At 42.0% G+C, this 24955-nt stretch overlaps 1 protein-coding gene across 1 annotated transcript in view; it reads left to right on the top strand.

Annotated features, from left to right (window-relative positions):
• The window catches only part of CLNK (cytokine dependent hematopoietic cell linker), a 119414-nt gene extending 103199 nt beyond the window's left edge, over positions 1 to 16215 (top strand). The window contains exons 17-18 of the mRNA XM_063723764.1: positions 5020 to 5175; positions 15845 to 16215. Of these exons, the coding sequence (XP_063579834.1) occupies positions 5020 to 5175; positions 15845 to 15991 (303 nt within the window). The 3' untranslated portion in view covers positions 15992 to 16215. The remainder of the gene's footprint in view (positions 1 to 5019; positions 5176 to 15844) is intronic.
• Positions 16216 to 24955: the final 8740 nt, after the last annotated feature.

Here is a 24955-nt window from a genome sequence, read left to right as displayed (position 1 = left end):
GATCTCAGTTGCTTAACATAATGAAACTTTATTTTTTGCTTGCATACCACGTTCAGGACGGGTTTGGGTGGATAAACCCAGGCTGCCAGGGTCTCCATCTCAGTGGTGTGCTCCTACCTTCACACTCTGACTCTTAATGCATCCTCTCAGAAGTAACATATTTTACTTCTGCTTTCACATCTTTAACCAAAGGAAGTCACATGACCAAACTTAACTTCGAAGAAGGTGAGGAGGTACAAACCTACATGTGGCCAAAAGGAGAAAAGAACTGGAATACTTGTCATCAGGTCAAATGACTACCACAACCATCATCCCAAAGAGCAAATGATTATCGAACGATGACTATGTACAGAGAACTATACAAGACTGCTTAGAAGTTATAGAAAGTGTCTCAAGACTGATGCAACATCAAAACCTATCCCCAGCTAACCAGTACAATGGTCATTGTTGAAGGAGGTAGCCTAAAAATGAATGAATTAGTTAATTAGTGAATAAATGATAGATCTACAATAAATTTTAATAAAACCTAGCTCTCAGAATTGACGTTGTAAAATTAAATAAATTATATATATAAGTTGCTATGATAAACAGAATCATGCCCCATCCAAAGATGTTCACATTCTAATCCCCAGAACCTATGAATATGTCACCTTCACAGAAAAGGAGACTTTGCAGATGCGAAGGTAAGGATGTTGAGATGGGGAAGTTATCATGCATCATTATCTGGGTGGGCTCAGTATAATCACAAAGGTCCTTGTAAGAGGGAACCAGGAGTGTCAGAGTCAGACAAGGGACATGACAATGAAAGTAGAGGTCAGATTAATGGGAGAGCCACAAGCCAGAGATCTTGTTGGCCTCCAGAAATTGGAAAAGTCTCTCCTATTGATTTCAGCCCAGCAAGACTCAAGTTAGACTTCTGACCTCCAGAACTGTAAGAGAATACATTTCTGTTTTACATTACTAATTTCATAGTAATTTGTTATAGCAGTAGTAGGAAATGATACCATTGCTAACAAAGTATCTTGAACATACACAGAATAAATGGAACATCCCATTTCCTAGATGGGGAAACTGAGGCTAAGCCAACGAGTTGGTCATAAAGTAGAGAAATTGACAGAACATGCATTCAGGATCAGTGCTCTTTTCACAAAATCCCAGCTGACTCTAGTAGCCCTCACAGTTCTTTTCACAGCCTGGGTGGAGAGCCGTGGGTGGTTGGCTGATGCAGCTCCTTGAGGACCTTCCTTTCCTCCTTCCAGGGAATCTGGCCATGCCTTGGTAGAGTGGCGAACCTGGTGATGGTAGATTCCAACCCTGGCTGTCCATCTTGGCTAATCAGTGCCCAGTGCACCATAGCACTCACAAAGCCTGTTTTCCATTGGAAGAACTACTCTTAGTAGACCTCCTTCCAGAAGCCCATGTGTGGATTGTGCTGGAAAAGCAATATGCATATGACCTGATGCTCTTCCAGCAGCATTTGGGCGCTCAGCAAATGCTCCCTTCCTCTCTTTCTGTGTGCCTGCTTCTGCCTCTTCCCAAGAAACATTAAGAAAATAAAATCTCAGTTAAATGACTTCACATTTTCCTTTTCATATTTTCCTTTTCTGTTTGTCTCAGTTCTGTCAAAATGTGTTTCCCATTTATGAAAGATAATTTATTTTAAATTTCAGGATCACTCAGATTTATTTTGACAAATCATTTCAGAGTTTCAGAGGATAAACCCAAAACTTGGCCATGAGTTTTGGCCTCTTCTCTCCTTCTGATCTTTGGCAGTGCTCTGTGCTTGAACATTAAGGCTTCAATTATACTAAACATTTTAGGTAGAACAAGTTCCAGAAAATTCTGCCATCCTATTTTATATAGTCAGAGGCTTGTGTATTTAAAGGGTGAGAATTTGGTTTGGCTTTTCAGTATTCCATTTAGTAACTGTGATGCTTTAGGGTTTTCAGACCTTTATTCCTTTACCTGTAAAATGAGACTAAAATTTTTCCATCAATATTTATGTAAAGAACCCAACGTTTATGGCCGGGCGCGCAGTGACTCACACCTGTAATCCCAGCACTTTGGGAGCCCGAGGCAGGTGAATCACGAGGTCAGGAGATCGAGACCACCCTGGCTAACACAGTGAAATGCCGTCTCTACTAAAAATACGAAAAGTTAGCCGGGCGTGGTGGCGGGCGCCTGTAGTCCCAGCTACTCAGGAGGCTGAGGCAGGAGAATGGCATGAACCCAGGAGGCGGAGCTTGCAGTGAGCGGAGATTGAGCCACTGCGCTCCAACCTGGGCAACAGAGTGTGACTCTATCTCAAAAAAAAAAAAAAAGAACCCAAGGACGTTTATGTAAAGACCCTGTGAATGAGCCAGGTGCGATGGCTCACACCTATAATCCCAGCACTTCGGGAGGCCGAGGTGGGCAGATCACAAGGTCAGGAGTTTGAGACCAGCCTGGCCAACATGGTGAAACCCCGTCTCTACAAAGAAGACAAAAATTAGCCGGGAGTGGTGGTGGGTGCCTGTTATCCCAGCTACTCCGGAGGCTGAGGCAGGAGAATCACTTGAACCCTGGAGGCGGAGGTTGCAGTGAGCTGAGATTGCGCCACTGCATTCCAGCCTTGGCAACAGAGGGAGACTCCATCTCAAAAAAAAAAAAAAAAAAATACCTCTAAATGAAACAATGTGTGTAAAGTGCTTGGCAAATCTCAATGCACCTTAGCTACCAGTATCATCATAACATCACTATCATGTTACAGTATTATTTCTAAATTTTGTATACTTAAAGTACTGTTATGTTGTATTATATAGTATTATTACCATTATTATATATCTACATTTATAAATATTAATTATCGAAATATATAATTACATATAGCTATTATAAAATCTATATAGAGAATTATATATCATAATTTATTATTATAGCTATAAATCATTATATATAATCTTATTTATCATACTTTTTTTTTTTTTGAGACAAGGTCTCACTCTGTCACCCAGGATGGAATGCAGTGGCATGATCTCGGCTCACTGCAACCTCCACCTCCTGGGTTCAAGCGATTCTCCTGCCTCAGCCTCTGGAGTAGCTAGGATAACAGGTACATGATACCATGCCTGGCTAATTTTTGTATTTTTAGTAGAGATGAGGTTTCCCCATGTCAGCTAGGCTAGTCTCGAACTCCTGACCTCAAGTGATCCACCCACCTCGGCCTCCCAAGTGTTGGGATTACAGGTGTCAGGCACCGCACCCGGCCTCTATTCTTCATAGATCACATATAACCATCTATACAATACACACAATTACATGTACAGATTTTTCAGTGTTTTTCATTATATAAATAACACAATGTAACCACAAAACTAAGCCTGGTAGATGTGTTCATGTTCAGGAGGACTGCTCCATTTCTCAATCTTTTACAACCAGATCTTAGTATCATTCTGAATTATTCCCTGGAGCGTACAAATTATTTCTAATCATTGTCCTGTTCTCAGCTCTTGGACCATTTGATGCTGTTGACCCGCTTTTGGAAACCCTCAGTCTCCACCTCTTGGCTTCTGTCACTCTGAATCTCCTGGTCTTCCGTCATCTTTCAGGCATCTCCGGGCCTTTTCTGTCTTTTCTTCCTTGCCCTGTACTTGCCCTCACCTCAACACAGGCTACAATTCCTTCTCCCATAAAGGGCCTCTCCATTCAGTTTGATATCCATGACTTAGAAGCCCCATGTCTCTTTCAGGAACCCTAAACCTTTCCACACAGAAGTCCAATTTATTAAGTAAAAGCTTTTCCTGCTCAAAGCCTGCTGTGGCTCCCACTATCTCTAGAATAATACCCGAGCATCAAGCAGAAGAGGAAATATGTGAACATTGAGAGATTAATACATCAAGAAGGGGGCAGGAGAAGGGCTTTTCCATGCGGAAGGAGTAGCACCTGTGGCATGGTTTGTCTGTGACCCTACACAGATCTCATCTTGAATTGTAATCCCCATAATCCCCATGTGTCTAGGGAGAGACCTGGTGGGGGTGACTGGATCTTGAGGGCAGTTTCCCCCATGCTGTTCTAGTGAGTGAGTTCTCGTGAGATATGATGGTTTTATAAGGGGCTCCTCTCCCTTCACTCCTCACTCTGCTTTCTTCTGCTGCCATGTGAGAAGGTCCAAGCTTGCTTTCCCTTCACCTTCCGCATGATTATAAGTTTCCTGAGGCTTCCCCAGCCATGTGGAACCATGAGTCAATTAAACCTCTTTCCTTTATAAATTACCCAGTCTCAGGTATTTCTTTATAGAAGTGTGAAAACAGACTAATACATCATGCAAAATCTGGGAGCCCCAAAGCAGATGGTGCCTTTGGGAAATGGTGGCTTGGCTGGAGCCAGGAGCCAGAGGCAGAAAGCTGCAGGAGCAATGAGAAATCAAACTGCAAGATAGGTTGTTCATGCTAAGTTCATGAGCACTATGCCCAGGTCAGTAGCAAATGATGAAAGATTTTCTTTTTTCTTTTTTGTTTTTGTTTTGGAACCAGAGTCCTGCTCTGTTGTCCAGGCTGAAGCGCAGTGGCACAATCTTGGCTCACTGCAATCTCTGTCTCCCGGGTTCAAGTGATTCTCCTGCCTCAGCCTCCTGAGTAGCTGGGATTACAGGCACCCGCCACCATGCCCGGCTAATTTCTGTAATTTTAGTAGAGACGGGGTTTTTCCGTGTTGGCCGGGCTGGTTTCAAACTCCTGACCTCAGGTGATCCGCCTGCCTTGGCCTCCCAAAGTGCTGCGATTACAGGGATGAGCCACCGCACCTGGCCTTGATGAAAGACTTTCAAGAAGAGAGTGTCAAGATCCAACTGGTACACATCTCAGAAAATCACAAGAACCCTTAGACATGCAGACACTCAGTAAAAACTTACTGAATTAAAGTGGTTTACCGAAAACTAAATTCATCTGGGAATCTCATGCATGCAAACATCATTGTTGCCACCATTACAAGGGCAGAATGCTGGTGTGTCTGAAAAGATGACTGTTACTCTTTTTGCTTCAGGATGGTACTTTCTTGGTCCGAGATTGTTCCACAAAATCCAAGGAAGAGCCCTATGTTTTGGTTGTGTTTTATGAGAACAAAGTCTACAATGTAAAAATCCGCTTCCTGGAGAGGAATCAGCAGTTTGCCCTGGGGACAGGACTCAGAGGAGATGAGGTGGGTATAACTTAACAGCCTCCCTGTTCCAGGCTAAGCGCAACAAATAAAGGAAGAGTTTGGGGGATGTCGCCCTGGAGGAGGAGGATGCCGCCCTAAAGGAGGGGGATGTAGTCTGACCTCCCCACCACTTCCGCAAATATCTGCACATCTTACACTTTGGCCTACCAGGCCAGCGACCAGTTCTGACCATTTCATGCACCCCCATTCCCTGCTTTGCCTGTTAAAGAAAACCCATTCTACAAGACACATCTAAACTCTGCCTCCCAGGAAGCCTCCAGGAGAGCATACACTAATGCCAAATTCCTTTCCCTCCTCAGCACTGAAACGTCCACTGCAGACATTTCTGATGTCTGTCAGAATTCCTTATCTATAGATTCGTGTCCCCAAAATGAATGTGAACCCAGCCACAGCATTCGGGCTATGTTGAGCATGTCTGTCTTCGGTACAGATCTGCTGATGGGGGTGAAAGAGTGAATCAATTAAAATATTCATGAATAACATAAATCAATCCACAAGAAAGGAGAAATTTTCACTGAATATATATATACCAGGCCTAGTCTATCTGCATTTTTTTTTTTTTTTTTTGAGACAGAGACACACTCTGACACCCAGGCCAGAGTACAGATCTCGGCTCACTGCAACCTCCTCTTCCCAGGTTCAAGTGATTCTCCTGCCTCAGCCTCCTGAGTAGCGGGAATTACAGGCATGCATCACCAAACCCGGCTAATTTTTATATTTTAGTACAGATGGGGTTTCGCCATGTTGGTCAGGCTGGTCTCAAACTACTGACTTCAGATGATCTGCCTGCCTCGGCCTCCCAAAGTGCTGGGATTACAGGCGTGAGCCACTGTGCCCAGCCAGCATTATCTTATTTTGATCCTCAACAACTCTTTGGTGTCATGATTTTTCCTATCTTAGATGTAGGAAAACTGGGGCTCGGAAAATTAAATAAATGGCCAAAGACACACAGGCAGTAACGGAAGGGGGAAGGAGAGGCTTCTCTTGCAACTCTTCTGTTGATGAAGGAAGGGGTAAAGGAAGGAAGGAATGAAGTTAGTTATGAGCCGCCATTTCTAAGGATGTGAGCTCAGGCCAGTGACTTAACTTCTCTGGGCTTCAATTTCCTCAAATGTAAATGTTCTTTTAAAGCCTAGACTTCAATAATTTAATGATTCCTGTTTAACATCTCCAGGTCGCAGTTTTATCTGTGGGTGTGCCTTGTTACGGGCTGAATCGTGCCTCCCTCATTCCAAAAAACCCACACATTGAAGTCCTAACCCCCAGTAGCCCAGAATGTGACTGTATTTGAAGACAGGGCTTTGAAAGAGGTAATTAAGGTTAAATGAGGTTATTGGGATGAGTCCTAATCCAATATGAGAGATGTCCTTATGACAAGAGGAGATTAGGACGCAGACATGCACAGAGGGGCGACCACGTGAGGACACTGGGAAGGGACGACCATCTGCAAACCAGGGAGAGGGGTCGTGGGAGAAAGCAGCTTTCCAACACCTTGATCTTGGGACTTCGGCCTCGAGAACTGCGAAGAAAGACATTTCTGTTGTTTAAGCCACCTCATCTGTAGTGCTTACTTACGGTAGCCTTGACAAACTAATGCAGGATAAAACCAGAACTTTCACACAGATACCGATTGTTCTTCAACAGATAACAAAATAGGGAACATTGCTAGGGCTGCCAACAGGCTCCAGGTAGGCACACATGTGAAATCGATACACAGGCTGCATAAAGATTCCAGTTTAAATCCCGTGTCTGACCAGCGCACTTTTTTGAGACTCGGAGAGGAGTAGTCAGCACCTGTGAGGCGACCATGAGGTCAGTTCACCACTGTTAGGAATAACGCTCAAAATCCTAAGGAAATTGAACACTCGAACAAAGGATTCTTAGCAAAGCAATTTTACTTCTGCACAGAGGGGTGCCTCCTTGGCCAGTTGCGATGAGAGCACACCTGAACTAAGGGGCACGAGAGCCTTTATTCCTGACACAAGTCCTGCCCCTGTACACTTTTCCCATTGGCCGGGGTCAGGTCTTACAATATAAACTAATCCCGGTTGGCTAAACATTTGATTTTTTTTAGATAAAGTGGGCATATAAAAGAAAGTGGAGAGGAAGGGGAAGGGGTGTCTGTAATGAGCTAAAAAGTTAGTCCTCTTTCCAGATAAGGAAAGGAATGTGAGCTGGTAGTGATAACGCCTGGTACTGTGGCGTGGCTTGGCATCTAACAAAGGCAAAAAGGAAAAAAGGAGAAAAAGGACAAGGGTTGGGGGGGTACTATGAATTAAAGAATAAAAAATTGATAGATTATTTGAAGAGAAACTTCATCATATCCCATACCACCGTTTGCTACAGCCCGGGAACATTGTGACATGAACAAGTCTATGAGTGAATCCATAGATTAATACATAAATCTACCAGGTACAACCACATTAAGAAAGTGCTACGTTAACACGAAAGAGAGAAGTGGTCAGTTCTTCATTTTGTGGAGAGGATTGGCAAGTTAATAAATGTAAGACACTTAGAACAGTGCCTGGGACCTATCAAGCCCACAATAAATTTTAGTTATATTTTCATTACTATTCCTGAGTCATTTTCATAAGTAGGATATAGTCCCCCTAAGATACCTATGGTAATGGACTTTCCAGCTCAGTGTCCCTTTATCCTCCTATATCTTCTCTCAGCTCATAGAATTTCTCATCTTTAGGAAAGCATTATATAATTCTTATTTATTTTATTTTATTTTATTTTATTTTGAGATGGAGTCTCGCTCTGTCACCCAGGCTGGAGTGCAGTGGCACGATCTCAGCTCACTGCAAGCTCCACCTCCAGGGTTCACGCCATCCTCCTGCCCCAGCCTCCCGAGTAGCTGGGACTACAGGCGCCCACCACCATGCCCGGCTAATTTTTTTGTATTTTTTTAGTAGAGACGGGGTTTCATAGTGTTAGCCAGCATGATCTCAATCTCCTGACCTCGTGATTCGCCTGCCTCGGCCTCCCAAAGTGCTGGGATTACAGGCATGAGCCACCGCGCCAGGCTTATTTATTTTAAGACGGAGTCTCGTTCTTGTTGCCCAGGCGGGAGTGCAATGGCGTGATCTTGGCTCACCACAACCTCTGCCTCCCGGGTTCAAGCGATTCATCTGTCTCAGCCTCCCAAGTAGCTGGGATTACAGGCATACGCCACCATGCCCGGATAATTTTGTATTTTTAGTAGAGACAGGGTTTCTCCATGTTGGTCAGGCTGGTCTGGAACTCCCGACCTCAGGTGATCTGCCCGCCTTGGCCTCCCAAAGTGCTGGGATTACAGGCATGAGCCACCGCGCCCGGCCAGGAAAGCATTATATAATTCTTAAATGCTTGGGTTTAAGGGTTCTTTTTCCTTAGAGAATAGAGATAGAGGACGTGGACATAGTGTGCCTTTGCATGTGCCAGGCCCTTGTGCCAAAAGCTGTTTAATTTGCTCTCACATGGAGTTCTTGAAAAAACTCTGGAAAGGACATATTAATGAACTGGCCCTTGAGCCAAATGCTGTTTAATTTGCTCTCACATGGAGTTCTTGAAAACGCTCTGGAAAGGACATATTAATGAACCTCATTTACTGGCGAGGAAACTGAGACCTGAGATAGTTACTGCTTTTTATCCAGCATGCCCCACTTTGGTCTGCTAATAAAGAAGAGGAAGTAGAGTGACTCTGTGATAATATCCTAACAGCTTAATCGGACTGTCAGCCGGTTCACTGACTGTCTTGGCAAATAAGGAGCATTTCCTATGGCAGGCCATAGATTAGACCCTCCACCTCCAGAAGAGCTGCTCTAATTATTGTCACCAAGGAACCCTGAGAGAACCAAATGTTTGTTTTAAGAAGCTCCTTTCTGTGTTCATCTGGAATTTTCTCCTCCTTTGCGTTCCTTATTTTTTTCCCATATATGTGTTGAACATACATTTCCACAGGTGAAAGAAGGAATCAATTAAAGCATTCACTAATAATATAAATATATATACATAAAGCAAGAAATGAGAAATAAATCCAAGGCAGAATCCTGAGCTTTGGTGGGGTTTTATATGCACTGGAACTATTCTGTGCAGTTATCCATTAATGACTAATTTGATCTATTGAATCCTCATAGCCAACCTCTGGGGTAGGTGCTGTCAATATTTCAATTTAACAAACTGTGAAACTGAGGCACAGAAATACTAAGTATCTGGCCCAAAGTCACAGCTAGTAAATGGCAATTCTGGGATGCGGTATAGTTTGCAAAACATTGACTTCCATTACCAGTTGAAGGTATACAGATTCTTGGCGTCTTGAACAAAGAATTGGACAAAACACAAACAAAGCAAAGAAAGAATGAAGCAACAAAAACAGAGATTTATTGAAAATGAAAGTGCACTCCATAGGGTGGGAGCGGGCCCAGGCATAGGGGCTCAAGAGCACCCTTAAAGAATTTTCTGCGGTTTAAATATCTGCTAGAGGTTTCCATTGGTTACTTGGTGTTCACCCTATGTAAACCAAGAGAATGAGGTAAAGTTACAAAGTCATTTACTCAGTGTAGGCCCTATGTAAATAGAAAGGATACTTCCTGTCATAACTGAAGTGTTTCTATTTGATTTGGTTCTAGGAAGTCCTTAGATTCCCTGCCTCCAGACCCTATTCTCATGCCTCGCTTCCACAAACAGACTCAAATAACACCATGGCAAATACAAGCAATCCCCCACCCGTTTGAAAACATTGCAGGTTGAATCACAGTTAAAGAATAGTTAACACTTACTTGGAGCTTACTGTGTGCCAGGCAGTCGGTAAAATATGACAATTCACAGGTGATTCTTCCTGCCTTCCCTCTGAGGGAGCTGTGCCCTGTGTAAGAGAAAGACGGTCTGGATTTCACTCAGTTCTCTCATGCTTTTCACAGCCTGAGCCTTTTATCTTGCTGAGGAAGAATCACAGCTCTTTAAAACAAGATAAAGGCATTTTACATAGCAAGGCTCTGCTAAATGCAAGCCAACAACTAGCTACTTTAGTCAGGGTTCAATTAAAGAAAGCATCTTCACCCAACTCAGCAGGAAAAACATAATGAGAAACAGCATCTTCAAAGATTATTTTAATTTCATGTAGTTTTATAGCTATCTTGCAACTTTTGAATTTAACCACACAGATGATGCAGCAATGCCTAACTCTTGGGAGTTATTTTGAGTGTGACATGGGTTGATGTAAATAGTGGCAGACACATAGAGGCAGGTGCTTAATAAGTATCACTTCTCCAGAAACTTCGCGGTTTAAAACAACTGAAATTTATTGTTTCACAGTGCTGGAGGCCAGAAGTCCAACATCATGGTATCAGCAGGGCCACACTCCTTCCGGAGGCTCCAGGGGAGAATCACTCCTGGCCTCTTCCAGCTTTCCGTGGCTACTAGCAATCCTTGTCCTCCTTGGTTTATGGCCACCTCACTCCAGTCTCTGCCTGTATGGTCACGTGACCTTCTCCTCTTCTCTGATCAAAATCTCCCACTGCTCCTATCTTATGAAGAAACACATGATTACTTTTAGGGCCTACTGGGATAACCTCAGATAAGCATCCCCTCTCAGGATCCTTAACTTTATCCTGTATTATACCATATAAAATAGTATTAGCTCTTTTACAATGTAAGGTCATATTCCAGATTCTGGGATTAGGACATGGACATATTGGGGGGAATCATTTAGCACCCGCTGCTCCTTTATTTATTGTCCAAGCATTAATTGTATGCCTACAGTATGTTAGACTCAGTGTTGCATTCTGGGAACACAGAAAGAGTCATGTCAAGTCCCTGCCATCCAGGGAATACCCTGTTCACCTGTGCTGATCTCCGTAGGCACCTAAGCAAGAATGAGACTGGTAGAACACTGGCCGTAGCCAGCCAAGGAGGCACCTGCCCTAGCCAGCGAAGGAGGCAACCTGCAGAGCTTAACTGCTCCCAAACATCAGCACTGCATCTCGGTTTTATAAGTCATGTTTGTCAACATTTCTGTGAAATCTCAGAGAAGGGAGATTTCAATTTCAATTTCCAGATCTCTCCTTTTTGTTCTACAAATGTTTATAAGTTTCTAAAAACCACTGTAGATATTTACATGATAAACTAAACTTTAAAAACTAGAAAACAGAGACAAATAATTAACCCACAGGTTTTTTTCACACCTTTCCTGTCTGCTTCCTTCTCCTCCTGCTTGCTTGGCATTTATCTCTTTCTCTTTTCTCCCCCTTTCCTTCTTTCACTCTCATGTGTGTACCCAAACAGATTTCTTTACTTTTCTGGCAAGGAGACATCGCCCACAGTTCATATATAGAATAAACACAAAAGGTTTAAACAGATTTTAAGATCTAACATTAGCATAACATTGGTTGTCCCCCTGGAAAAGATTATTCAATATGCAAGAGCTCAAGTATAATCTTTTTAAAAAGTCTCTTCAGGGCAATAGTTCAGTTTTGACCCCATCATCAGAAACCAATAATAAGAAAGGACCAGGCTGGGCACGTTGGCTCACGCCTGTAATCCCAGCACTTTAGGAGGCCGAGGCGGGTGGATCACTTGAGGTCAAGAGTTCAAGACCAGCCTGGTCAATATGGTGAAACCCCATCTCTACTAAAAATACAAAAAGTTAGCTAGGCGCCATGGCACATGCCTGTAATCCCAGCTACTTGGCAGGCTGAGGCAGGAGAAGTGCTTGAACCTAGGAGGCAGAGGTTGCAGTGAGCCAAGATTGTGCCACTGCAATCCACCCTGGGTGACAGAGCGAGACTCCATCTCAAAAAAAAAAAAAAAAAAAAAATAGGAAAGACCATGTGACTAGTTGCACCTGTCTTGCTTCCTACTACCTGTTAAAGTTACAATTTCATATGAAATGCCATCCATGTAGCAGATTATTAAAACAATTAATAGCAAATGTATTATTTTGGGACAATCTTAAAGAAAACAGGAATGAGACTAGGACAAAGAAATCATCTTCCCTCTGAAGACTGAAACTAGGAAAGATCTCCTTTTAGTGATGTGGATTTAACCAATTTTGTGAAAGAGTTCTGCATAAAAAGTTTTTTTTTTTGTGGTCGTTATTCACTTTTTGTTTTACCAAGCATGAAGACATAAAAAGAAAAGTCTGTGCTTGGTTTAAAATTGGAAATGAAATACAGAAAATTCTTCTCTTCCTAAAGGCTTACAGTAATGGCCTATAAACTTCTTGGTGATTGCATTGCTCTCCCATGATGTTCTTGGCAAAGCTAGAAGGGAGGAGTTAATTGTAAGGCCTGGCAAGTGCCAAGCGCTCACTGCGTGTCACGCTTTCTTCTAAATGCTGTACTGCGTATACATCAACTCCATTCTCACAATGAATCTCAAAGTTAGGTCCTATCGTTACCATCACTGTTCATAGAATAACTGAGGCACAGAGAATGCAAGAAACTTGCTGACAGTCACACTGCTAGTGGTTGGGAGAGCCGGGCCTTGAACTCAGGCATTTAGGCTCCACAGGCCCTCTGCTTACAATTACCCTGCTGTAGTAGAGATTAATCTCCCCATTGGACAACGGGCAAAGTACCTTACCTTAGCATCAGGTAGAAACTCATATTTATTGTATACGTAATATGGGTGGTGTTATAGTCTGAATGTTTGTATTCCTCCAAAATGTATGTGTTGGAATCCTAAGCCCTAAGGTGATGGTGTTAGGAGGTGAGGACTTTGGAAAGTGATTCGGTCTTGAAGGTGGAGCCCTCACAAATGGGATTCGTTCCCTTGTAAAGGAGTGCATTGCTCTCTGGACCATGTGAGGACACAGCATTAAGGCAAGAAAATGGGCCTCTCCAGACACTGAATCTGCCATTTCCTCGATCTTGGACTCCCCAGACTCCAGAACATGAGACATAAATTTCTGCTGTTTCTAAGCTGCCAGGTTTACAGTACTTTTTGTTGTTTGTTTTTTGAGATGAAGTCTCCTCTGTCTCCCAGGCTGGAGTGCAGTGGCATGATCACAGCTCACTGCAACCTCTGCCTCCCGGGTTCAAGCAATTCTCCTGCCTCAGCCTCCCAAGTAGCTGGGATTACAGGCACATGCCACCATGCCAGGCTAATTTTTTATATTTTTGGTAGAGATGGGGTTTCACTATGTTGGCCAGGCTGGCCTCGAACTCTTGACCTTAAATGATCTGCCCGCCTTGGCATCCCAAAGTGCTGGGATTACAGGTGTAAGCCACCATGCCTGGCCTAGTATTTTAACAGGCTGAACACACTAAGTCAGACTGACACATAGGTTATCTCATTGGAAACTGCTGCAGATCCAGTAAAGGTTTCAGAGGGACAAGGGACTTACAGATTGAACCAGGACTCTTTGGGTGTGAAAAGACAAACCCCAATTCAAATGAGCTCAGGCGGGAGAGAAGGAAATTTGTTGTAATGTTACCAGAAAGGACAGAAATGGACTAAATCCAGGGACTAGTTAACATCAAGACATTCCCACTCTACATTTATTTCCCCACGTTTTTGTCCCCAGTGTGGTGTCTGTTTGCTCTTCACACACCCCCTCCCCCTACCCCACATGATGGTGGGAAGGAGGAGATGACCCTGGAAGTCACAGGTTTTTAGCGTTTTAATTGCTTTCTATTCAGTTCACCTCTAACAGAAAAGAACATTCCCTCCCAATAGCCCCGAGGGAAGCCTCTGAGCAACGCGGTGAGGTTCTTAAGCCTCAACTGACAATTTTCACAGCACATAGCTCTAAATGAAATTATTTGTTTGCATAGGAAATTATTTTCTGCCTGCTCCCAACAGAATGTCATCCCTGTGAGGTCCTAACTGGTCAATCTCATTCCGCATTGGCTATTCCTGAGGACTTGCAACATTGCTGCACCTAGGATGCCTCGGACAGAGGAAGGAGTGGACAAAACCAAATCAGAGGCAGAGTAGCCCCCACGCGGCTCCCTTTCTTCAGGCTGTGTCATCTCTACCCTGGTTTGTTGGAGCATCAGAGGTCACAAGCTATAGGCAAAGATGAAAAATAAAAAGAAGTATCCAGAAAAGTGAGCCTTCATTCCTGGTCTCACCCTCCCTAGCCATGGGAGACTCTGAGTAAGGTGGTCCACCTCTCTGAGCTGAAATTCCCTTCGCTCTTTAGGGAAGATCATTCCCCCTGCCCTGTTCACCTCACAGGCTTGCTAAGGAGGATCTAAGTTGTCTTGAAACATGGGAGGCAGGTTGAGCAAGCTCTTCCTAATTATCTCCCAATATTCTCCTTCAGGAACTCATCCAAACTCACCTAATCAGAATTACTGTATATGCAGAATGGACATTGAAGGCTCAGAGAGGGAGAGGGTGAGAAGGGGGCTAAGGGATGAAAAATCACCTACTGGGTACATACAATGTATATTATCTGGGTGCTGGGTACACTAAAGCCCAAACTTCACCATTATACAATTCATCCACATAACCAAAAGCCACTTGTACCTCTAAAGCTGTTGAAATTTAAAAAAAAATAATTACTATATATGCTCAAGTCTTCTCAATACCTGTCCTTATGCACAGTCCTGTACATTCTCTGCTTTTAATGTCTTTAAACCCTCCTGTCTACTTATGTGGAATGACCCATAGCATAGCCCATTTCAAGTCTGTATCCTTGACAAAGCACTTCCCCATTTCCCTAAACCTGAAATAATCTTACTTTCCGTTAAATTGTCATAACATTTTATCTGTGTATCTAGAAACACTGAAATCTGAAGCTACCTCATTATTTCACAAGAAGCTCAAGGAGGGCAGCTAAATTAGCTAAGCAGCCCTGTGGTTGTCCCTGTTCTTTCTATGTATACTAGAATTCTTTAGACTTCGTTACTGGAGGGCAAGCTCACTGCAGGCATTGCCCTCCAATTTACTACATTCGAGCCTGAATCTTCTATATTTCTGCTGGTCAGAGCTAAGGTTGAGGTTTGGGAGGCAATAGAGATTCCAAGGCTTGATTTCTGTGTAATTAACCCACCTGAGTCCTTAGGATAGAAAGGTTGTGATAACAATAGAATGGAACTTGACCAGTGTGATCTGATTCCAGAGAGGGAAAACTCCCTGTGTAGGAAGTTTAAAGAGCTGCCATAGGGCTCACTTTTGGTTCCCTCAATAACTTTTTTTCTCCCTTGTTATCATTCTTATCACTCATCCTTCAAGCTTGCCATATTCTTTTTAAAAACTACTTCCGGTCAGGCGTGGTGGCTCATGCCTGTAATCCCAGCACTTTGGGAGGCCTAGGCGGGTGGATCACCTGAGGTCAGGAGTTCGAGACCAGTCTGGCCAACATGGCAAAACCCTGTCTCTACTAAAAATACAAAAATTAGCTGGGCGTGGTGACGCATGCTTGTAATCCCAGCTACTTGGGAGGCTGAGACAGGAGAATCACTTGAACCCGGGAGGCGGAGGTTGCAGTGAGCCGAGATTGTGCCACTGCATTCCAGCCTGGGTGACAGAGCAAAACAATGTCTCAGAAAAAAACAAACAAACCAAAAACCACTTCCTGAAACACCTTTACCATACAAAAATTGTTAAATTGGTTCACCTCTTCCCCATGCAAAATGAAGCACCTTAGCTATACTTTAACCTACAGACACAAAAGGTATTTTAAAAATCATTAACTTTCTTTTCTGTGTTTCAGAAGTTTGATTCAGTAGAAGACATCATCGAACACTACAAGAATTTTCCCATTATACTAATTGATGGGAAAGATAAAACTGGGGTCCACAGGAAACACTGTCACCTCACTCAGCCACTCCCTCTCACCAGACACCTCTTGCCTCTGTAGCCTGGTCTTTGTGTTATCTTTGGTTTACTGGACTCAACGCTTCCATCGTTTTCATTGATTTCAAAAGTTTATTTTCTGTGCCTTCAAGAGACAACTTTTTTGACTTTGTGGAAAAGAAAAACGCTCTATAACAGAGAGTGGAAAATCAATCACGGCTTTGAAAGTTCAAACCACAGAGAAAATATTTATAACATGCAAAAAATAAAAACATTCTAGTAACTGGCCACTGGAAAATAAATAAAAATAAAAAGTAGGTTTTTAAAAGTATCTTCTAAAAAACAACAACAAAAAATACTATAAACATAGCCATTATGCTCATGATACAGGCGAGCAGCAAAGGGCACCTGAAGCTGTTGCTTAAATGTTTGCAGCCATTGCAGGACAAGTCTATGGGAAATTCCCATATCTGTGCTCTTTACAGGACACTGCACTGCCTTTATGTCAGTTGTTGGGGCTTACACATCTACAATGTGTGGATGATTTCTTACACTAAAGATGCTGGGCTGGGCGCAGCGGCTCACGCCTGTAATCCCAGCACTTTGGGAGGCTGAGGTGGGCAGATCACGAGGTCAGGAGATCGAGACCATCCTGGCTAACACGGTGAAACCCCATCTCTACTAAAAATACAAAAAATTAGCTGGGCGTGGTGGCGGGCACCTGTAGTCTCAGCTACTCAGGAGGCTGAGGTAGGAGAATGGCGTGAACCTGGGAGGCAGAGCTTGCAGTGAGCCAAGATGGAGCCACTGCACTCCAGCCTGGGGACAGAGCGAGACTCTGTCTCAAAAAAAAAAAAAGATGTTGGTGAATATTAGCTCTCTTTTACTATAAACCTAGAAATTCAAGTATAGGGAAGAAATGTGGTATGGAAAACCAGCAATTGTGAATGTCACCTTGAAGACAGAAACTGAAAATCCTCTGACTAGGGTGTGAAACGGCCACGGGACCAGCCTCCAGGATCATCTGCTTCGAGTAGCTTTAAGTCAAATGGAATTAACACATTCATAGTACAGAGCTCAGATTATATCCTACACTAGCCTTCAGGCAAGCATATGTCTGAGGGAAACTAAAAATTGTATTTACAATTCCAATTATGGACTTCCATTCAAAGACAGAGAAAAATTGTCCTCAAATTAGTGCTAATTCTTGCAGTAACACTGCACAGGCCATGATATTATTCCCTGTAAAGGTTAAGAGGATTTAATTTTATCATTGTTTTACAAGAAAGATGAGGAAACAGAGGCTCGAAGAAGCTATCGCTCTTACTCAATACGAGAAGAGAGCCCAGATCTTACTCAACATGAGAAGAGAGCCCAGATTGTAATCTGCTTTGCCTGGCTCCATGCAAGCTCATCTTCCCAGGTACATTCTCTGCGCTGTGACATTTTACAATCAAGTTGAAAAGCTAATTAAAAAAAAAGAGAGAGAGAGAGAGAAAGATAGAAACAATTTGAAAATACAGATTTACCACCTTAAAATAAATAAACTTTTCTAGTGGGAATAAGCTTTTTTAAAAAACATACTGTCGAAAATGACAGTATATCATGATGCCAAATGCTACCAAAGCTTACATAGGAAATTCATAGAGTATTTATGTAATTGTAGCATTGATGCAGAAAGAAAACCAAAAATAATTAAAAGGCAATAGAAGCAAATGAAAACAATAAAAACAATGTGCAGGATTATCTCTTTTGTAAGACAGCAGACAATGAGCTCTCTGGGAAAAGCTCTTAGCATCTACCCACCATCCAAATACCCGCTCAGGTGTTCTCCTTTCACAAGGTCAATGTGAAGTGATGCCTATAAGTTACATCAGGAGCATTTAATGAAGAAGCTATTTGTAAAGCTGGAACTTTTGAGACCCAGCTGAGCCTATCATAGAGTATGCCTGCAGAAGATTACATAGAACCAAGAGACAAAAGTGTTTAAATTGGAGCTTGGATACAAAAGAACTCACTGGTCCGGTCAGAGCTAAAAGCTGTATGGTTGCTTTTCAACAAGCCGGGGACAGTATGGAAACAAGGACTTTACAGAAGGGCTCCAGGCTCATATTAAGAAAGAATCTGACCCTCACCCTAAAAAGCTATTGGGGGATTACTGATACCTCCAACTCACTGATTCATTGAGGCCATGCCATTCAATGCTATGTTCTCAAGAAATCTCTATGAGTCCTCTCAACCATTGCTGTTGATAAAATAGGTGAATGTCAGGTGGGGGTTAGCATTTGATAAGGTGTATATTTGAAATAATGTTTTATCGCCTCTTGTTCACAAATACATGATATAATTCCAAGAAGAAAAAAGTAGAAATTCAGCATCCTTAAGATGACAGCAAGAATGAGGGGAAAAGGAAGAAAAAAAAGAAATTAAGCATTTTGCAATAAAAAGCTCAAAATATTTTTATGTATTTGAACATTTCTGTAAAAAATATAAAATGAAAAATACTGACATGGGCTGCTTCAGGTAATTGGGGTTTGAGGGACTGTGTTAGTCAGGTTTTCTAGAACTCAGACACCAAGACAAAGTTAGAAGTGCAAACACTGATTGGAGGTTAATGTTTGAGAAAGATAAAAGGGAGAAGAAACAGAAGTATGGGTATGGGGTGGGCTTTCAGGCTCCCACCTGTGAGAGGGAAGAGGGGCGGTGTGGGGAGTGAAGAGAAAAAGCATGAGATTCAGACACAGCTCTGGGAGAGTCTTGGCCAGCTCATAGTGAGGCCCAAAGCAAAGTTTGCCCAGAGAGGAGAGAGTGTCATGCTGGGCAGTAATGTCTGGGTCTTAGTGCCCCACCCTGTTAAGTCATTGTCTGGGGCTATCCTGGGAAAAAAAAAAAAAGACCTGCAAATGCTGTGGCCAATCCAGAAGGCACAGCTGGAGGCTGTCCACTAACTTGCTAGCCAGCAAGTTATTTCAACGGAGACTCAAGTGACCTACCTCTGGCCTGCCACAGCAACATTCTGAATTCACTGTTTTCAGTGTTGATCATAGTAAGGACAATCACATTTACATTTTGCTTGTAATGGATGATTAAATAATAAGGGTATATAAATTTGATTGTATTTGTTTCTTACAACACTTCTGTAAAGAAGAGAGGGCAGCTATTTCTAATGCATTTTATAATTGAGGAAATTGTACCTCATTGGCCAAAATCTCACAGTGACATAGTTGTGACTGGAACCAAGGTCTCCATATGCAATTATCCTATTCATGGTCTACCTGCTCTATTAGATCTGTAATTGAATATTCAATGATTTGGATTTGGCATGCCCAAATTCCAGTGTTTTAATCCCTTTTCAACCATTACCTCATGTTTAGTTTAAAAGTATCACTTGATATCTGGTTTCAATAGAGTAATAGAATTTTAGCTTTATACAATTAAAGCATTTATGCTTTCCAGATATTTTTTGGACTATTTTTTGAATTATTTTTCTCATTCTGGATAAATGTGCATAGCCCTCATCATTAGTCATGTATTGTGTTAGCACCTTTGTGTACTGCATGTGTATTCATTACTAAGCACTATTGTAGATGTTGAAAATAGAGCAGTGAATGAGTAAGAGAGATAGATGACAAATAAATATACAAACAAATAAGATAATCTAAGTCAGTTTCCCATTACTCGATTGGATTTCTATTTTAACACTTATTTCTGAGTACTTGTGGGGTGATGCCAACATTAAATGTTTTTAGGAAGCTCCTTTGAGATGGCTTTGAAAAGTCCTGAGTCAGAAAATTTAAAATTTTCCCGAACTTATTTATGTGGGGTGTGCATGTGTGTGCCTGTGCATGTGTGCGTGTGTGCATGTGTGTATGTGTGTGTGTGTTTAAGTAACTGCATCATGGCTGTAATCAGTTAAGTCTCCTGTTCTAATTACTATGGAGGAATCAAATGAACCCCATTGTCGAATGTAGCCAATTATGTATGTGTGTACACAAATACAAATTTTTATGAGATAGCCTATATTGTATAATATTAGCATTATATTCGTATATCTTTTTTTATTCTGAGCAATATTTGTTCTAGCTAAGCACATTTACATTCATAATTTACAGCCTTACTAATTTAAATAAAAGTAAATATGTAATTGAATGTTATAATTTTCTCTGTCTCTGAGTATTGAAGAAAGAAATTCAAAACATAGGTTAATTTTGTTTCATGCCCTATTACCCCTAAAGCCCTTTTGAAATTATATTTAGGGCAAATTTAGGATAAAATTACTAGAACAATTATTGACATATGAGCATTATGCTAGACTTTGGAGATAAAAGACGAAAAAGACACAATCCCTGTGATTGTGAGCTCAGAGCCTGGCTGGCAAGATACACATGTAATAACCATCTTAATATGTGTAAGTTAATAACTCATTGTGGTTTTGATTTGCTTTTTCCCAATGATTAGTGAAATTGAGCCACCTTTTCATATGCCTGTTGGCCATTATCAAAAAACAAAAGATAACAAGTGTTGGCAAGAATGTGGACCAATGGAAACCCCGTACATTGTTGGTGGGAATGCCAAATGGTGCAGCCACTATGGAAAACAGTACTGACCTTCCTTAAAAAATTAAAAATGGAACTATTATATTCAGCAATCCCACTTCTGGGTATGTAACCAAAATAAATGAAATCAGGATCTTGAAAAGATATCTGCACACCCATATTCATTGCAGCATTATTCACAATTATTCCAAGATATGGAAACAACCTAAATGTCCATCAAAAATGAATAAATGGGCCAGGGATGGTGGCTCACGTCTGTAATCCTAGCACTTTGGGAGGCCAAGGCGGGCAGATCACTTGAGGTCAGGAGTTCAAAACCAGCCTGGCCAACATGGTGAAACCCCGTCTCTACTAAAAATACAAAAAAAAAAAAAAAAAAAGAATTAGCTGGGCATGGTGGTGGGTGCTTGTAATCCCAGCTGCTCAGGAGGATGAGGCAGCAGAATCACTTGAGCCTAGGAAGTGGAGGTTGCAGTCAGCTGAGATCATGCCACTGCACTCCAGCCTGGGCGACAGAGCAAGACTCTGTCTCAAAAAAGAAAAAAAAATTAATGAATCAATGAATGAAGAAAATGTGTTATATACATATAACGGAGTATTATTCAGCCTCAATAAAGAAGGAAATCTTGGCATATGTGACAAGGTGGATGAATCTGGAGGACATCATGCTAAGTGACATAGCCAGGCACAGAATGATAAATACTGCATGACTCCACTTATATGAGGCATCTGAAATAAACTCATAGGGACAGAATAGAATAGTTGTTGCCAGGAGCTGTGGGGAGAGGGAAATGGAGAGTTGTTGTTCAACGGGTATAAAGTTTCAGTTATACTAGGTGAATAAGTACTAGAGATCTGCTGTATAGCACTGTGCCTATGGTCAACGAAAATGTATTACCTACTTAAAATTTTTTTAAGAATGTAGATTTCATATTAATCATGTTAAGTGTTCTTACCACAAAAAGGGAGATGGGGCAGCAGGAAATGTTTGGAGGTGATAGATATGTTTATTGCCTTGAGTGTGATGATGGTGTTATGAATGTATGTGTATCTCCAAACTCATTAAATTATATACATTAAATATGTCCAGTTTTTAAATATATCAATTATACCTCAATGAAGCTGTTTTATTTCTATTTTTATTTTTTTTATTTATTTATTGTTTGTGAGACTGAGTCTGGCTCTGTCACCCAGGCTAGAGTGCAGTGGCGCAATCTCGGCTCACTGCAAGCTCTGCGTCCCGGGTTCACGCCATTCTCCTGCCTCAGCCTCCCGAGTAGCTGGCACTACAGGTGCCTTCTACCACGCCCAGCTAATTTTTCTGTATTTTTAGTAGAGATGGGGTTTCACCATGTTAGCCAGGATGGTCTCGATCTCCTGACCTCATGATCCACCCGCCTCAGCCTCCCAAAGTGTGTGAGCCACCACTCCCAGCCGCTGTGTTTTTTTTTTTTTTTTTTAAAAAAGATGATAATACATGTTAACAAGATCATGTAATGCAAAATAATAGATTTGGTAATTCTTTCCCTTGTACCACACCACTGCATTGGTAGGCAGAAATGTGTATGGGAGGATGTAGTTGGGGAAAGTTTCCCAGAGAAGATGTTCAGGCAGAGACTTGAAGGGTGCATTCAGAACGCAAGCTTTAGAACGAGCTTGTCCAACCCTCAGCCCATGGGCCACATGTAGCCCAGGATGGCTTTGACTGTGGCTCAATACAAATTTGTAAACTTTCTTAAAACATTATGGGATTTTTTTTGCAATTTTTTATTTTATTATTTTTTTTGTGCATGTGAGGCAGAGTTTTGCTCTTTTTGCCCAGGCTGTAGTGCAATGGCGCGATCTCGGCTCACTGCAACCTCCGCCTCCCGGGTTCAAGTGATTCTCCTGCCTCAGCCTCCCAAGTAGCTGGAATTACAGGCGCTTGCCACCATGCCTGGCTAATTTTTTGTATTTTTAGTAGAGACAGGGTTTCACCACGTTGGCCAGGATGGTCTCGATCTCTTGACCTCGTGATCCACCCGCCTAGGCCTCCCAAAGTGCTGGGATTACATGCATGAGCCACCGCGCCCTGTCATTTTTTTTTTAAAGCTCATCAGCTATCATTAGTATTAGTGTATTTTATGTGTGGCCTAAGGCGATTCTTCCAATGTGGCCATTGAACACTCTGCTTCAGGAGTGCAGGCACGTTGCCCATTATTGGGTACTCTTGTTTTAGGGGCACTATTCTAGACCATGGGGAATGAAGCAGTGACTACCTGTTTGAAGGGTAAGTGAATACAATAGAAGCAGCATCTGTAGAGAAAGGACAGATAATTTATTAAATGGTTCTGGTTAAATTGGCTCATTATGTAGAAAAAATACAATTACGTCTCTACCTCAAATCATATAAAAATATATTTTACATGAATCAAATACTTAAGAGCAAAAAGCAACCATTAAATTGAATCTTAAATCTTTGTCTAATAATTTTTAAGACTTTGCGATAGGGAAAGAGTTCTTAAGACAAAAACATAAATCATCAAGGGAAGGATTGATAGATTCATTACACCAAAATTTAAAATGTTTACAAAAGTTAGACAAAGTCAAAAGGCAATTAAACAACCTAATATATATAAGCAAAGGCTGTAAACAAGTAATTTATACACACGCACAAAGCTGGAATGTCTTAACTTACCCACTCCTGTAAGTTAAGAAAATTAATAACAATTAAGTACAATTAAGAAAATTAATAGGCCGGGAGCAGTGACTCACGCCTGTAATCCCAGCACTTTGGGAGGCCGAGGCGGGTGGAACATGAGTTCAGAAGATCAAGATTAGCCTGGCCAACATGGTGAAACCCCGTCTCTACTGAAAATACAAAAATTAGCCGGGCATGGCGGCACGGGCCTGTAGTTCCAGCTACTCGGGAGGCTGAGGCAGGAGAATTGCCTGAACCCTGGAGATGGAGGCTGCAGTGAGCCAAGATCACGCCACTCCAGCCTGGGCAACAGAGCGAGACTCCGTCTCAGAAAAAAAAAAAAAAAGAAAAGAAAGAAAAGAAAATTAATAAGCAGCTAGCTAAAATAATCAAAAACATAAGTAAAAGGACACATTACTAACAAAAAATAAAAGACAAAAGAACAGATACTACAGACATTGAAGGGATATTAAAGAACTATCAGAAGTGCTTTTATTCCAGTGGAGTTGAAATAGATAACTTTACAGATGAAAATCAGTACAAGAAGAAATAGAAAATCTGAATGGCCCTTCATTGTTAAAAGAAATGAGAAGCTTTCCCACGAAAAAGTCTCTAGACCAAAATGAATCCTATCAAACATTTTTAAGAACTAATATCGAGTCAGGTAAGAAGCAAAGAGAGCTGGTGTAGAGGCTTCTTCTCCCAGAGGGGCCTCAAGAGAGAAGAGTTAGCTATGGCATCCCTGATTAGAAAGGATCACCCAGTCCTCTAAGTTAAAACATCCAGCTTTGCTATTGTGTGTCTATTACAGCTGGTTGGTGATGGAATTAACAGGGGATGCCAATAGCCACTGTCATGGAGCTAATGACATGGAGCCTAATGGAGTAGATGACATGGAGCCTAATGAAGCAGAGTGGGAGATGGGGTCTGGCTTCCCTGGTCCCTAACCCCTCAGCACTAGACAATGGACCCACACAGAGGGAGATTTCAGCCTGAATGCTGAAAGAGAAGCCTGAAGAGTGAGCAACCCCCATGAGAATGGCAAATGGGCTTCCTGGATACCTATTTGTGATGGTTAATACTGAGTGTCAACTTGATTGGATTGAAGGATACAAAGTATTGATCCTAGGTGTGTCTGTGAGGGTGTGGCCAAAGGAGATTAACATTTGAGTCAGTGGGCTGGGGAAGACAGGCCTGACCCTAATTTGGGTGGGCACCATCTAATCAGCTGCCAGCGTGGCTAGAATATAAACAGGCAGAAAAGTAGGAAAAGAGAGACTGACCTAGCCTCCCAGCCTACATCTTTCTCCCCTGCTGGATGCTTCCTGCCCTCAAACATCGGACTCCAAGTTCTTCAGTTTTGGAACTCGGACTGGCTCCCCTTGCTCCTCAGCCTGTAGACAGCCTATTGTAGGACCTTGTGATCATGTGAGTTAATACTTAATAAACTCCCCTTTATATATATATGTGTGTGTGTGTGTATACATACACACACACACATACATATTTATTCCATTAGTTCTGTCTCTCTAGAAAACTGGGACTAATATGGATTTTGGTACTGGTAGTCCATTAGATGAAAGTAAAATGAGCAAACGAACCCTAGAACATTCCTCAGTGCTTATTGGGAGGCCTGGCAAAGGATGATTACCCAGAAGACTCCCCAGCATTTCCAGGCTTCATGTGGTTCTGACAGCTACTTCTACAATAGCAGCCAGAGAAACGTTAATTAAAATAGCAACTACATAGCACTTTCACCCATCACACTGGGTGAAATTAAACATTCAGATAA

The sequence above is a fragment of the Pongo abelii genome, chromosome 3 (genome assembly GCF_028885655.2).
Source record: "Pongo abelii isolate AG06213 chromosome 3, NHGRI_mPonAbe1-v2.0_pri, whole genome shotgun sequence".
Classification (NCBI taxonomy): domain Eukaryota; kingdom Metazoa; phylum Chordata; class Mammalia; order Primates; family Hominidae; genus Pongo; species Pongo abelii.
This window is presented reverse-complemented; position numbering and strand designations above follow the sequence as displayed.